The sequence below is a fragment of the Solanum verrucosum genome, unplaced genomic scaffold, assembly GCF_900185275.1.
Source record: "Solanum verrucosum unplaced genomic scaffold, falcon-dt-bn FXZP01000128.1, whole genome shotgun sequence".
NCBI classification, from domain to species: Eukaryota; Viridiplantae; Streptophyta; class Magnoliopsida; order Solanales; family Solanaceae; genus Solanum; species Solanum verrucosum.
This window is the reverse complement of record NW_026020327.1, coordinates 2,555,521-2,569,680: the sequence shown is the minus strand read 5'-3', so window position 1 is coordinate 2,569,680 and position 14,160 is coordinate 2,555,521. Positions and strand designations below refer to the sequence as shown.

Sequence of the window (14,160 nt, the reverse complement as noted above, 5' to 3'; positions counted from 1 at the left end):
ACCGTATTTCAATAAAATCTCAATTTTCGAAATGATTTTCCTAATCAAAATGATTACAATATGATTTATGAGCCTTAAATAAGGGAAGAGGAGGAGATTTTGGAATGGAATTACATCTTTCACTATATACAATAATTATATCTTAAATAAAGAGAGGAAGAGATTCAATTTAATTGGTTAGAGTAAACAACTTTAATGACTCAAAGAAGAAAAGATATAGAATAAAGCTGGTAAGGGAGCTTAGCATTCAATAAATAAAAAAACGGCTTCTCTGGTAAATCCTCCCTGGCCCCCCTCCTCATTTTTCTTCACAAATTCAATGAGATCTCTTTGTATCATTTTGTCAACCGTTACTAGAAGTACATATACCATTATAAGTATAAATTATATCTAATTTGTTATTTATTTTTGTCCTTTCCAACTCTCTACTTGACCACTCAACTTTTAATCTAACTATATATAGTGGTCTCTGAGTTCATTCCAATTACATTGTGGTAGTTTTTAAATCTTTTTCCATCTTCAGAGAATTCCGTATCACATGTTGAAATTAAATTAGAGTAATTACCAACAATGATGATGATATTATAGTTCTCTTTCTATTTAATTCCATGAGTTGATGGAAATATTTTGTAAGTTTTTATCTAATAGATTCATTATTACTTTATAGTTCGTCTATGATTTTCACTTGAAAGTTATTTTTGTTGTTGCAATGATAATAGTGTGTTACAAGCATTTTTCTATTCTCTGTTATTTTTCTATAGAGTAGAAAATGTGGTCAAGAAGTTCTTAATTATATTAACATTTACGCATATCATTTACATATATTATACAATACTTTATAAAAGTCAACACCAAAGTGGCAAAGTGTTAAATCACTTCCATCATTTTATCAGTTTTCTCTTCTCTCTGTCAATTCTCGACGACAACTACAATGCTCTGGTTATTTTTTCCCATATTTTCTGATAATTCCCTACCATTTTGAAATTTATACTCAAGATACAAGTTGGATAGTAGATTCTGGAGCTACATCACATGTCACACCGAGAAAAGACTTCTTTTCATCTTATACTTCTGTTAACTCTGAGGTGTTAAAGATGGGTAATGCTGGTGAGGTTAAGGTGTTTGGAGTTGGCACTATTTGTTTGAAAACCAATACTGGTTCAACGTTAGTCCTTCAGAATGTCAAGCATGCTCCAGACATTCCCCTGAATTTGATCTCTGTAGGACAACTAGAGGATGATGGCTATCATAATGAATTGTTCAATGGCCAATGAAAGCTCACCAAAGGCTCATTGATTGTAGCTCGAGGAAGATAGCATTCAAATTTATACGTGACACAAGGATCGATCCTTGGAGACTCTATAAATTTGGTGGAAAGTGAGACTTTATCAGAATTGTGGCACAAGAGGCTTAGTCATATGAGCGAAATGGGGATTACCTGTTTGGCTAAGAAGAATTTGCTTTCTGGTGTGAAACAAGCAAAGGTAAAAAGATGTGTTCATTGCTTAGCTGGGAAACATAAAAGAGTTTCTTTTCACAGTCATCCTCCTTCAAGAAAGTCTGAGCTACTGGAGCTAGTACACTTTGATTTGTGTGGTCCTTTTAAAGTGAAGTCAAAAAGTGGTGCGCTTTACTTTGCAACTTTCATTGATGATCATTCTCGCAAGATTTGAATCTCCCCCTTGGCTTGAATTTCTGACAAAATAAATTTGTCCACCTTCTTCACATAATCTTCAACAACTTGCTTCTCCTTTCCATAATCTCCTCCGTCAAATCTATGTATCAACACAGAGAACTTCTCTGAAACAATTTCTCCAACAAAAATTTTCATTACTGTCAAAAAGGTTGCGGCTAGAACTATACCCGCCTAGATGAACATCCATCTGTAACCTGGTTCCATCATTGAACCATGGCTCTGATACCACTTGTTAGGACCGAAATAAGCAGGTGTAACACGAAAGCTAGCAAAGCAAACCTCGAAAGACCATGAGTAAGAAGACAAACGAGAAATATACCAAAAAGAGATAGATTTAACGTGGTTCGGTCAATCGACCTACGTCCACAAAGGAGATGAGCAGTCCACTATATAAACATGAGAGTACAAAATATATAGAGAAATAACCTCAATCAATTCACTCGAAATACAAGGAGGCACACAAAATTCTCCTTCATAACCACAACTCTCAAAACCGTAGGACTACATTGTGAATGCTGATTAAGTTAGAAGGAACAAACCTCTATTTATAGAGTCCTAAACCTTTTCTTACAAGAAAAGGACTAGCCAATCCAAAACTTTTTCCTAAAAGGAAGACCTATTTATGGTAAGAAATTCAGGGCAAATAAAACCCAACAGTTACGAATAATTTAATGGTTAATTACTTTTTTCCTTTATAGTAGATTGCTTTACTACTCTAATATAATGTGAATTGCTTTATTTCTACTTTATTATTAATATTTAATAATAGTTGGCTTAATATTATATTCACCATGTTACTTTGTGGTCTAAGGATGTTTGTGCATGTCTCTTATAACTTTTATGATTTTGAATTTCACAATAATTCTCTTTCTTTTTAAATTTAAAAACATGTAATCTTTTTTTTTGCTTTCGTAATGGACCCGAATAGAATTGTTCAAGAAAAACTACACGAAATCAAATGAAATAGAGAACTCAAACATGTACTTTGGTTATACTACTCCTCTTATCCTATTTTATGGGTTGTAGTAGGAATAACTACTAAAGATGTCATTTTACTAATCATAACTCTTAGGCAGTGAGGCCGGTAGCACATAATGATTGGGGCAGCAAAAAGAATGATACAACTTAACATGGCTCACACGTGTCCATGACTAGTATATATATAAAATGTGTATATGATGGAATAAGAATGATATTTTTCTATACAAACTTAAGATGTCATGTTAAAAACTTGGAAGTATAAGAAAAAATTAAAGAAAGCACTGCATTTTACTGTTCTCATATCCTATATACTTTTGTCACTTTTTATTTCCTCAAACTTTTGTTGCAACCTTCAAATCCTACACATGATAAACTTTAACAAAGCCATCAACGTTGGCGAAAGAACTATGTATTAACAAAGCCATCAATGTTGGCGAAAGAACTATGTCGTGTATCAACACAGAAAAAGTGTGGAATGCAGCTAGCTTTTTTAGTCAGAGGTTCATCGTTTTGGCTCATTCAACGTCTTAGCCTCGAAAAATTCACCAAGCATACGTTCAAGATCTTCAGCCGAGTACCTGATATACTTTTGGGGTTCTTACCGCTCTCAACCATGGGCCTATTCCAGAAAATACATTGAATTATCAGAATAAGAATACAAGTAATCATACAAGAAAAACTGACTTACTATGAAGTTTGAAGCAATGTTATATTTTTATAATACATAAACAAACATTAAACTTGATCTCAGATGGCAAGTAAACACTCCGATCAACTTTGAGAGTGCACATCTAGACACCTCAACTTGGTCTTAATTTTAGCAACTAAACACTCCAACTCGACCCCATTGTGTCATGTGAATACCCAATGTGAAAATGACATAAAAATTTTGGTGGTGCCTAGATGATCATTTTGTAAGTTGGAGTGTTCAACTAACAACACGATGGAGACGAGCTGAAGTACCTAGATGTGCATACTTGAAGTTGGAGTGTTTATTTGTAAGTTGAGACCAAGCTAGTTTGAGTGTTTGTTTATGTATTATGCCTATATTGGATGCTATTAATTACATATTGAAGTTTGTTAACTGTCAATTGATTGATAATTCTGTTGTCATTCCATGTTAAGATTTCGGGTAAAACCATTGTTCAAAAAGAGAAATACAAGCATAATCAATAAATATATCATACCCGAAGCGCTTGATGAAAGATCTGTATGCGGGCAGTAAGACTTCAGCAACTGCAAGCCTCAATGACTCTCGTAGCTCGGTGTCTGGGACTGTCCATTGACTTTGTCTTTGATGAAGATCCTCAAATTGAATATTTAGAAGCATTAGTTACCTGTAATATTTAGTAGTATTCCCTTTGTTGAAGTCATATTTTTGGAAATATGAATTCAAAGAAAGAACGCATAGGTTGGGATTCCAAACAAGTTGGGGTCAGCTATATCAATCCCCACTTATTCATCTGTATTATATGGAGTTATCATGTTGGCAAGCCTTATGCGGGCTTGTCAGCCTACCACTTAAGTTGCTCGGACACTGGAGTGGGTGTCCAATACGGTTGTGGATCTAGAGGTTGGATCCTTCATGATCTAAATTTTAAAATTCAGGGATACGGATCCAAGTATGGATTTGGGTGCGGGGACTCGGCTAAAAAATAATTCAAATATCTAAAATAGAGTTATAAAACCTGAATTATGCGATAATTATGTCCAGTATTTCTCGTCAAATTTGGTCAAAGTACCCAAAATCGGTTGACTAGATCGGATACGTTTCCCACACACACGTCGTATCAACACGGGTGCAGCACCGAAAATGAAGAGTCTGACCAACTTAGTCTACCACAACCCTCCTTTATACATGCTTGGGACCGGGAATGTAAGCACACTCACACAGACTGAGTTCTAACCACAGATAAAATTACATAAAATATAAAGTAACTCAAAGTCATGGAGTGAAATGATCAGTTTGGATATCACAAATGGAGCAGCAAATTCAAGAAAAATCACGACGATAATACTGGCACATCATCATGCCAAGATTACTCACTCATGGTATTATCCCCAACTCAACTTCATCTTAAATAGCATTATAAATGTTGCAGTGTGTATATTTTCTTCCTTGTTTCTTCTCTTTGAGATAAGAAGTAATGGAGAGGGAGAGGCAAGAAAATCAATACCTTTGCCCAAGCAATTCTTTTATATTGTTTAGCATGTTGCTGTACAACTCTCCGGTGTCTTTGAACCCAATCATCACCCAATAAATCCTTGGCTTTCAGACCTACAAGGAACAGATTATAAGCACCAATTTCCAAGCAAACATATACTATGGTGGCTTATATACAGTCTATGCAACAAACCTGCGAACAGATCTGACCATGTAGTGAATATTGTTCATAAGGAACAAGTTAGTCAGAGATGGATCCTTATACTGCTTAGATTTCCCATCCAAATTGGTTTGAAGAGCCTGCATTATGCGCATTGTGACAGCAGCAAGTTGAGAATTTGAGTTTCCATTTTCAAATTCTTGGAATAGTTGTTTAAATGCATAATACATATATTGGACCCTAAACTTGGCTTCAAATTTTAACTTTGACCTCCAACTTTCATAGTGCACAAACAAACACTTTAACTATCAAACTTTTTAATAAATAAACACGCGAGTCCTAGCTGGCAAAACGCGTGATGTGCACTTATTTTGCACGCGTTAGGAGTAATTTTCGAGGCCCACAACAGTAAAAAAAAATGCTGAAATGACAACTCTACCCTTAATGAATCCCTTTTATATATATCTTTATATTTCCAAATCGAAATCTCATTTTTTTCCTCCTCTTTCAAACCAAGATTTTTTCATCTCTTTAGAACGATTTCTGCTTATATTTAGTGCAAATGGCTTCTAATTTTTTTTGTCATTGTGGAAAAAGAGCCATAATGAAGATTTCTTGGTCTGCAAACAATTCAGGTCGTTGGTTTCTTGAATGTGAAGATGGTCGGGTATGGTTCCATTTAAGACATCTTTTTTTTGTTTAAATTTTAGTTCTCAAGATTCAATTTTGATAGTGAATTTGTTCTTCTTAAACAGGTTGGATGCAAGTTTTTAGGTGGTTTGAACTTGATTATACTGAACATGCTAGAATTGCTATTTCGGGATTACAAAAGAGGATAAAAAAAACATGATGAAGAAAAGTAAAAGTGTAACATCCGGCAATTTGAAATAACTATGGAAAAGCTTGGAAATTGGAAATAGTCATTTTTGGAAAAATTTAAAAATCTGGAAAATTTGGCTAAGTGTGGAAATCAGTGAGTTTTTGGCCAACTTTGAGCAGTCGTAACTCCTAGCTCAGGATGATTTAGGAGTAGTTCCAGTTATGGTTGTGAATCTTGTGGAATGATCTTTCCAATGCCACTGAGTTTGCTCAATTCCGAGTTCGTATAAGGGAATTATGGCCATTGAAAGTTGGGCAGTTGGCAGGGAATCCGTCCGGAAATTAAGGGCATTTTGGTCTTTTCCCTAGCCAATTCTTTTGGGATTATATTTTTGTATAGGGCTGATATATGGATCATTTCTCCCATTTTAAAAGAGTAAAATCTAGGGCTTGAGAAGAAGAAGAGAAGAAGGGGAAGAAGAAGAGAAGAAAGAGGAGATCAACTAGTTCCGTCAAGGTTCCGTCGTGGAAATCGTCGGGGGTGATCCCTTTCAAGGTATGTGAGCTATTAGTGTGGGTTGATCCTTTCCCCCACCCACCCAACTCATTGTTATTGAGAAAAGATTGGGTATGTTGTTGAAGTTGTTGGTTTGATGTTGTTGATGTTGTTAGTTGTGTTGTTGAAGTTATTGTTGGTTGTGGGACATGATTGGGCTGTGTATTTGAGTTATAATCTATTGTATGTTGAAGGAATTTATGATCCTTAGTGGTTGGGATTGGAACCCTTGAAGTTAGGGTGGTTTAGAGTTGAAGAAAAGAGGGAGAAAAGTCGAGTTTTCTGGGCAAGGGGTCGGCGCGTCGCGCCTGCCAGCGCGCCCCAAAAGAGGCTCTGAGGTTTTCCACTTGGGGCGGCGCGCCTCTCAGTACGCCAGCAGTCCCTCTCTGAATTTTATGGTTTGGCGCTCCGCGCCTCTCAGAGCGCCAAGTTTTCCCATTCTTTCCATGCTTTCTCATGCATGTTCCTAGGTGTTATACCTATGTTCCCTAGTTGTTTCCAACACCCCAAAGTGTTTTTAAGCCTCCCGAACTCATCTATAAACATGCGATTATATGTCTTGAATCCATAATCCAATTCAAGGCGAGTTAGGATCAAAGTTAAGGGAAGTTAGAGTCAAGTCAAACAAAGTTAAGAAGTTAGTTCAAGTTTTCAAAGTTGTTCAAGAATCTTTATTGATAGTTTTCACTTCATTCTAAGGCTCAAGTTGCAAGTCAAGTAAAGAGTAAAGGGTCAAGAGTTCCAAGTTGAGTTCATTTCTCAAAGTTATTAGGGAACTATGTATTTCCAAGGAAGTTTTAAAGAAATGTTTTTACATTTAAACAAGGTTGGAAACTGAGATTTCCAAAAGAGTCTTCGGGCTAGTTTTTGAGTAATTATCTCATATCAGCAGGAAGACATATGTTTTAAAAACATAAGAGCCAGTACATTTTTGGGAGTAGTATCGAGCACCGAATTGGGGGAGCGTTCAAAGAACCCACAGCCCCCATAGAGCCATGTTAGCCACCATGGGTAGAAAAGGATCATACTTTTTAGATGAATCCTTTTCCAGATAGACTAGTGGATCCATTAGGCAGTTCAGGTCTTATACCTTTGGCCGGGTATAAGATGCTCTAGCAGCGTGAGGTCGATCGCTGTATCATCACTATAGCTCTCATGTGATGGTTGTCGGTTAGAGAAACTCCCACATCAGTTATTGTATTTTCATACATAGCAGTTATTGTATTTTCATACACAGCAGTTATTGTGTTTTCATACACAACAGTTATTGTATTTTCATACCCAGCAGTTATTGTATTTTCATACACAGAAGTTATTGTATTTTTATATACATCAGTTCATTGTATTTCTATATACATTTCAGGATTATTGTATCTTTGTATACACACAGAGTTTATAGCATGTTTTAAACAATCTTTCTTTATATCGCACTTGTTTTAAAATTTGCCTTATATTGAAAGATGTTAGTCAGGTCGAGTTGAGTTGAGCTAGGTAAGCTATTTCAGTTTCTTCTAGATTTCCTTTTAGCCTTTGTTGCTTAGTTTCCAGCTCGCATACTCGTACATTCCATGTACTAATGCCAGTTGGCCTGTATCTTATGACGATGCAGATACAGGTACCCCGGATCAGCATCCTGCACGTCGTTGATCCAGCTGAGCAGTTCAGAGTCAGTGGTGAGCCTCCTTGCTTTCCGGAGGACTCAGTTGTTTTGTATTCTTAGTTTTGTTTTATTAGGATGTTGTGGGGTCTATCCCAACATCCATCTCAGTACTTTAGAGGCTTAATAGACAAACAGTTAGTTAGTTTGAGTCTCTCTTTTGTGTATATATATGTAAATATTCTATTTTGAGACCCGAGGTGCCTTGTTGGCCAGATTTGTATCAGTTAAGTTGTCTTATGACTTTGCTTTGCATGGAGTTATTTGTTGAGTTAGGTTTCTGCTGAGTTAAGAAAGTCAGGCCAAGGGTTCGCTTGGGGCCAGCAATGGTCTCCGAGTGCCGGTCCCGCCCAGGGTGTAGACTTGGGGCGTGACAAAAAGATTAGGAGGAATTAATTTTGATTCTTGTATATAAATTAAAATTAATTTTGATTTTTTTTTTAGTTCTAAAATCGACGTGTAAAATATTTAATTAGTTGGCAGCCATTGAGTGGCTCACTAATACACGTTGGAGCGTTTGCATTTCACGCTCTTTGGCTGCAAAAATCGCGTGTTTATTTAAAAGTTGGATAATTAAAGTGTTTGTTTGTGCATTTTGAAAGTTGGAGGTCAAAGTTAAAATTTGAAGCCAAGTTTAGAGTCCAATATATGTATTATGCCTTGTTTAAATGTTGATTCTGAACAAAAGGAACCAAGCAACTCATCAGGGAATATTAACTCAACAAAATAGGAAGAAGATAATAATGAAAGATGGAAATGAAGATACCTTTGGAGTAATTCGAACTTGAAGCTCATAATTTCCCAAGCTCTCTTACTCTTCTTGAATTCTCTTAGCACTATTCTCTAAAGCAGAGGTGCATTGCCCTATTTGGATCAAATTTAGTGTCAGTATATCTCCAATACTCTCGGGAATCTCCTTCAGTTCATCCAACCAACCCAGAAATAGTTGCTCAAGCATCGGAAAATTATCACTACCAGCTGCTTCCCACCTTTCCAGACCTACGCCAACAATTCATAGATATTTTAATTTGTGAAACACAACATCTTCATCTACTTTCCAATATGTTCCAGTGAATGCATTATTGCCCTTGAGCACATCAAGATTGGGTAAATTAGCGAGCAATTTCACAACTTCCCATGGTATACAAGTGCCAATTAATCTCAATTTCTTGATATTAGGACTTAATTTCTTGATTTTAATAGGCAAAATATCTCCAGAGAACATGTTCGGGCCAATGGTCTTTAGATTTATGTGTAGCGTCTCCAGCTTCTCTAGAACAATTAGAGAATCAACTATTGCAGGCCAGTCAGGATGCTCAGAATCATTTAAAATCTTTAACCTTTTTAGATTGGGAGTTCTTCTTATGATTTCCGCAACAAAAGGAGAGTTATAGGGATAAAGTTTTTGCAAGTTATTCAGAAACAAAGGTTGCTCTCCAATACTCTCATTTTCTGCCTCAAGAGGATTACATATATATAGTGGTGAACCAATATCCAAATGCCTTATATCTGACATTCTCCAGATATCTAGAGGCTGCTCCAACTCTGTTTTTCCAGCACTCTTAAAAATTATGGTCTGTAGATTTCTCAATTTGTTTAGTGAAACACCTTCCTCAATTCTTGCAGCAACATATCTCAAATGTACAAGCTCAGATATTACACTAGAGAAATCTAACCAAAATGTTAATACGTCCAACACCTTAAGCAACTTGAACTCTGAAACAATGGAATAAATCCCTTCTGGAAAGGTGTAATAAAAAGATTGCAATGAAATACAGGTGAGAGTTATACCATTGCTATGCATTGGAGGATAAATTTGATTCTCTTGAAGTTCAGACAGAAGGATCACTCGCCATTGATCATCTATGGATTTTAAGAACATGGGAACATTCCCATTCATGACATGCACAACATTTTCAGTATGAGTTTCACTTAGGCATAGTTGGCGAAGAAGATCATGAATTTTGCAAGTTCTCATCCTTCCATTAGCCCTTTGTTTACGGGTCAAAATTAGACTTCTATCAATTAAATCTTCTAGATGAGTGCAACCACTTCTAACCTTTTATTGCTTCTTGCCTTTATGAATTGCTCAGCAATCCATAGTCTAATCAACTTGGAAACATCTATCTCTCTGTCTTCTGGAAAAACTCCAACATAGAGAAAGCAAGCCTTCAAATATTGGGGCAAGTAATTGTAGCTCAGAGAAAGAATTGATTGGCACCGTTTGGACACCGTACCAAAGAATGACTTCAGATTTTCCTCAACATTCTTCCAATTATCATACGTTGGGTCCATTTTTCCAACAAGTCCAGCAACGACAACCACTGAGAGAGGTAATCCTCGACATTGTTGTACAATATGCTTCCCTATTTCTTCTAGTAGATGAGGACATGGATCTTTTTTGAATACTTTCTCGGTGAATAGATTCCAACTATCATCAAGACTTAGAAAGGACTTACTATGAGGCGGATAATCAGGGAAATTGACATAATCAGCAACATACTTGAGCCGAGTGGTTAATAGAATTCGACTTCTATTGTCATCATTTGGAAATATTCTTTGCATTTGGTCCCAAGCCTCAGTACTCCAAATATCATCTATGACAATTAGAAATCTCCTACCCTTGAGACCTCTATACACAATCTCCATTAGTTTGTCATTGCTCATTTCTTGGTTGCTTCCAGTAATTGAAGAAACAACTTCAAGAAGCATTTGTCTCTTATTGTATTCTTCAGAGACAGTGACCCATGCATGTTTATCAAATCGAGAACGAATATAGGAATTATCATAAACTTTTCTAGCAAGACTTGTCTTACCTATACCGCCCATACCAACAATTGATATAACCACTAACTTGTCTGTTGGGGCAATGAGGCGATTAAATATAGTGTTGAATTCATCCTCCATCCCAATAATAGTATTTTCCTCGATAGTAATTTTTTCCGGTGAGGAGGTAGTTGTTGCTAATTCTGCAGATTTGCTTCCATGGTTGTTAAACTCGATCAACATCACCTCTCTGTTGAGAAAATAAACTTGTTGTTCCACTTTCAACAATTCTTCATAAAAGGATGTACAAGCCTTTTGCCACTTGTCCTCTCGATCTGCTAGAATGATCCTTCTTAGAGTTGAATCAACTCTATCTTCTGCTTTGTATACTACATTTGTGATTTTTAGTCTAATTAAAGTGGACACAGAAACAAATATGGTAGCAGAAGAATATCCTTTCTTATTCATTTATGAGTATTACAGTGGGTGCTATATATAGCACTTAGAGTAGCCACGTGTCTTAACATGAGAGGAGAATGCAAATACAATGACAACTGTATAGTATAATGGATAAGAACAATCAAAACTATGTCGTTTTATGAAATAGAAACCACTACTAATCTACTATCTCTAATATTCTCCCTGCTCGTCTAATGTTGAAGATTTATGTTCTATTTCATCCTCGATGTTGTGAATACGAGGAGATAGTTTCTGCGGAAGCACTCTTAATCGATTTCGGAACAAGATGAACTTATCTCCTGCTAGGGGCTTAGTGAATCCATCAGCAATTTGTTGGGAAGCAGGCACAAAATTCACATTGACCTGACCAGCAACAACCTTTTCTCTGGTAAAATGAAGATCTAGCTCCAAGTGCTTAGTTTTCGATCTGAGGACTGGATTTGATGCTAATGCGATTGTGCTAGTGTTATCACACCAAATTACTGGTTTGAACTGAGATCGGACACCAAGTTCTGAGATTAAGCCTTTGATCCAGAGAACTTCTTGAATGACATCTGCCAAACTGCGACATTCAGCCTCTGTTGTGGATCTTGATACTACATGTTGTTTCTTAGAGCTCCACGCTACCAGATTTCCTCCTAAAAACACACAGTAGCCTGTAGTCGATCGGCGATCATCTATTGAGCTACCCCAATCTGCATTTGAAAATCCTGTTAACATTTGATGTCCTGCTAGAGAATAGAGTAAATCGTAGTCCAACGTACCTCTGAGGTAGCGTAAGATTCGTTTAACAACTTTCCAGTGTTTGTCAAGAGGATTTTTTAAGAATTGACTGACCTTGTTGACACTAAATGCAATATCTGGTCGGGTGAAGCCGACATACTGAAGAGCTCCAACAATGCTTCGATATTCTTTCGTGTGCTCATGAGCAACCCCATCAGTAAGAGACAGTGGTGGATGTCCAACCATTGGTGTAGAAGTGGAGTGTGACCCAAACATGTTTGCCTTGAGTAGGATCTCAGTGATATATTTCTTTTGACTTAGAAGAAGTTGGTTGCCAATTTTGTGGATTTCGATTCCTAGAAAAAAGGAAAGTAATCCTAGATCCTTAAGTGAGAACTTCAAATGAAGATGATCAATGAGTTCTTCAATAAAGCAGTCATTGTTGCCTGTGATTATGATGTCATCAACATAAACCACTAGATATGTGACATTGGAAGGAGAGTTCAAGTAGAACAGAGTTGGGTCAGCCACAGATTCTTTGAAGCCCAATTTATCAATAAGAAAATCACGGAGCTTTTCAAACCAAGCACGAGGGGCTTGCTTAAGACCATAAAGTGCTTTGTGAAGTTTACATACCAATGGTCGTCCTTCAGGATCCGTTTGCACAAATCCAGGAGGTTGTTTCATAAACACCTCTTCCTTAAGGTCTCCATTGAGAAAAACATTGTTAATATCAACTTGTCGAATCTACCAGTTGTTTGTGACTAAAGTTGAAATGATTATTCGAACTGTAATCCTTGATGAGACTGGACTAAATGTATCAAGACAGTCATATCCAAAGGTTTGAGAGTACCCTTTTGCAACCAGTCGCGCTTTGTACCTAGAAACAGTCCCATCAGGATTTTTCTTGAGTCTAAACAACCATTTGCAGCCTACAACTTTTCGAGATGAAGGGAGATGAACCAAACTCCAAGTTCCATTGTTGATCAAAGTTTGAAGATCAACATAAATTGCTTCTGTCCACTTATCATTTAGCATTGCTTCATGGATGAAGACAGGCTCAACTGAAGTTAGGTCAATGTTGTAAGCCTTGGGTTTGTAAATTCCAACTTTCGATCTTGTTAGCATAGGGTGTGTGTTGACTGGTGTTTCAATTGCAGGTCTTAAATCAGCAGGCAAGCTGCTTACTGATGGTTCAAGTTGGCCAACAAGAGGGGAAGAAGGTGGGGAGGAAGGTGCATAAAGCTGGTTTGTAGGTGAAGATCCGAACAAATTTTGAGAAACAGGGGAAAGTGGAATACCCACGCGTTCACTAGCAGTCGACGTGGGTTCGTGAGGTGGTAAAATGGAGTTGTTATTCAAGTTAACAACAAGGGGTATGACTCTTGAGAGAGGTTTAGCTGATGCTGGTAAACCATCTTGAGGACCCTGAACTGCAAAAGGGAAAGTGTTCTCATCAAATGAGATATGCCTTGAGATAATAATTTTTCTATTAGGGGTGAGGCACTTATACCTTCTATGATTTGCACAGTAACCTAAAAAGGTGCATGGTTGGGACCGAAACTCAACTTTATGCTTATTGAATGGCCTCAATAGAGGAAAACATTGACAACCAAAAACTTTGAGAAAATGGTAATCAGGTTTACTGCCAAATAGTTTCTCCTGAGGACTCAAGAATTGAATGACCTTCGAAGGTAACCTATTAATCAAGAAAACTGCGGAGTAGAACACATTACTCCAAAATTTTAGAGGTAAAGAAGCTTGAGCTAACAAACTAAGACCGGTTTCAACAATATGTCTATGTTTGCGTTCTACAATGCCATTTTGGGGCGAAGTGTATGGACAAGTGAGCCTGTGGATGATGCCATTCCTAAGGAAATGAGATTTAAGCAAGTTGAACTCTGTGCCATTATCAGTTTGAACTTCTTTAATTTTTCCTATTAAAACGTCTTTCTGCCATTGCTTGAAAATTTAGAAAAGTTTGAGGTGAATCAGATTTGTGAGCAAGGAATGTAATGCATGTGAATCGTGTGTATGCATCAACAAATGAGATGTAATAAGAAAAACCAGAAGAGTGTATAGGGGCAGGACCCCAAAGATCAACCTCAATAAGTTCAAGTGGCTCAGTATAAACAGTATGCGAATTCTTGAAAGGTAACTTATGCATTTTCCCCATGTG

General features: G+C 36.9%; 3 protein-coding genes across 3 annotated transcripts in view; all 3 read right to left on the bottom strand.

Moving 5' to 3' along the window:
* Positions 1-2,930: 2,930 nt before the first annotated feature.
* LOC125835857 (exocyst complex component EXO70A1-like) overlaps positions 2,931-14,160 on the bottom strand; it is a 100,124-nt gene continuing 88,894 nt past the window's right edge. Inside the window, exon 13 of the transcript XR_007443426.1 lies at positions 2,931-3,027. The gene's annotated coding sequence lies outside the window, so the exon portion shown is untranslated. The remainder of the gene's footprint in view (positions 3,028-14,160) is intronic.
* Positions 8,845-10,011, bottom strand: LOC125835751 (putative late blight resistance protein homolog R1C-3). Its single transcript, XM_049514847.1, has 2 exons — positions 9,120-10,011; positions 8,845-9,032 (listed from the first exon to the last, which is right to left on the bottom strand). Exons 1-2 carry the CDS (start codon positions 10,009-10,011, stop codon positions 8,845-8,847), a joined length of 1,080 nt encoding a protein of 359 aa, XP_049370804.1.
* Positions 10,068-11,267, bottom strand: LOC125835750 (putative late blight resistance protein homolog R1A-10). The gene has a single exon (XM_049514846.1). The coding sequence runs from the start codon at positions 11,265-11,267 to the stop codon at positions 10,068-10,070; it is 1,200 nt and encodes a 399-aa protein (XP_049370803.1).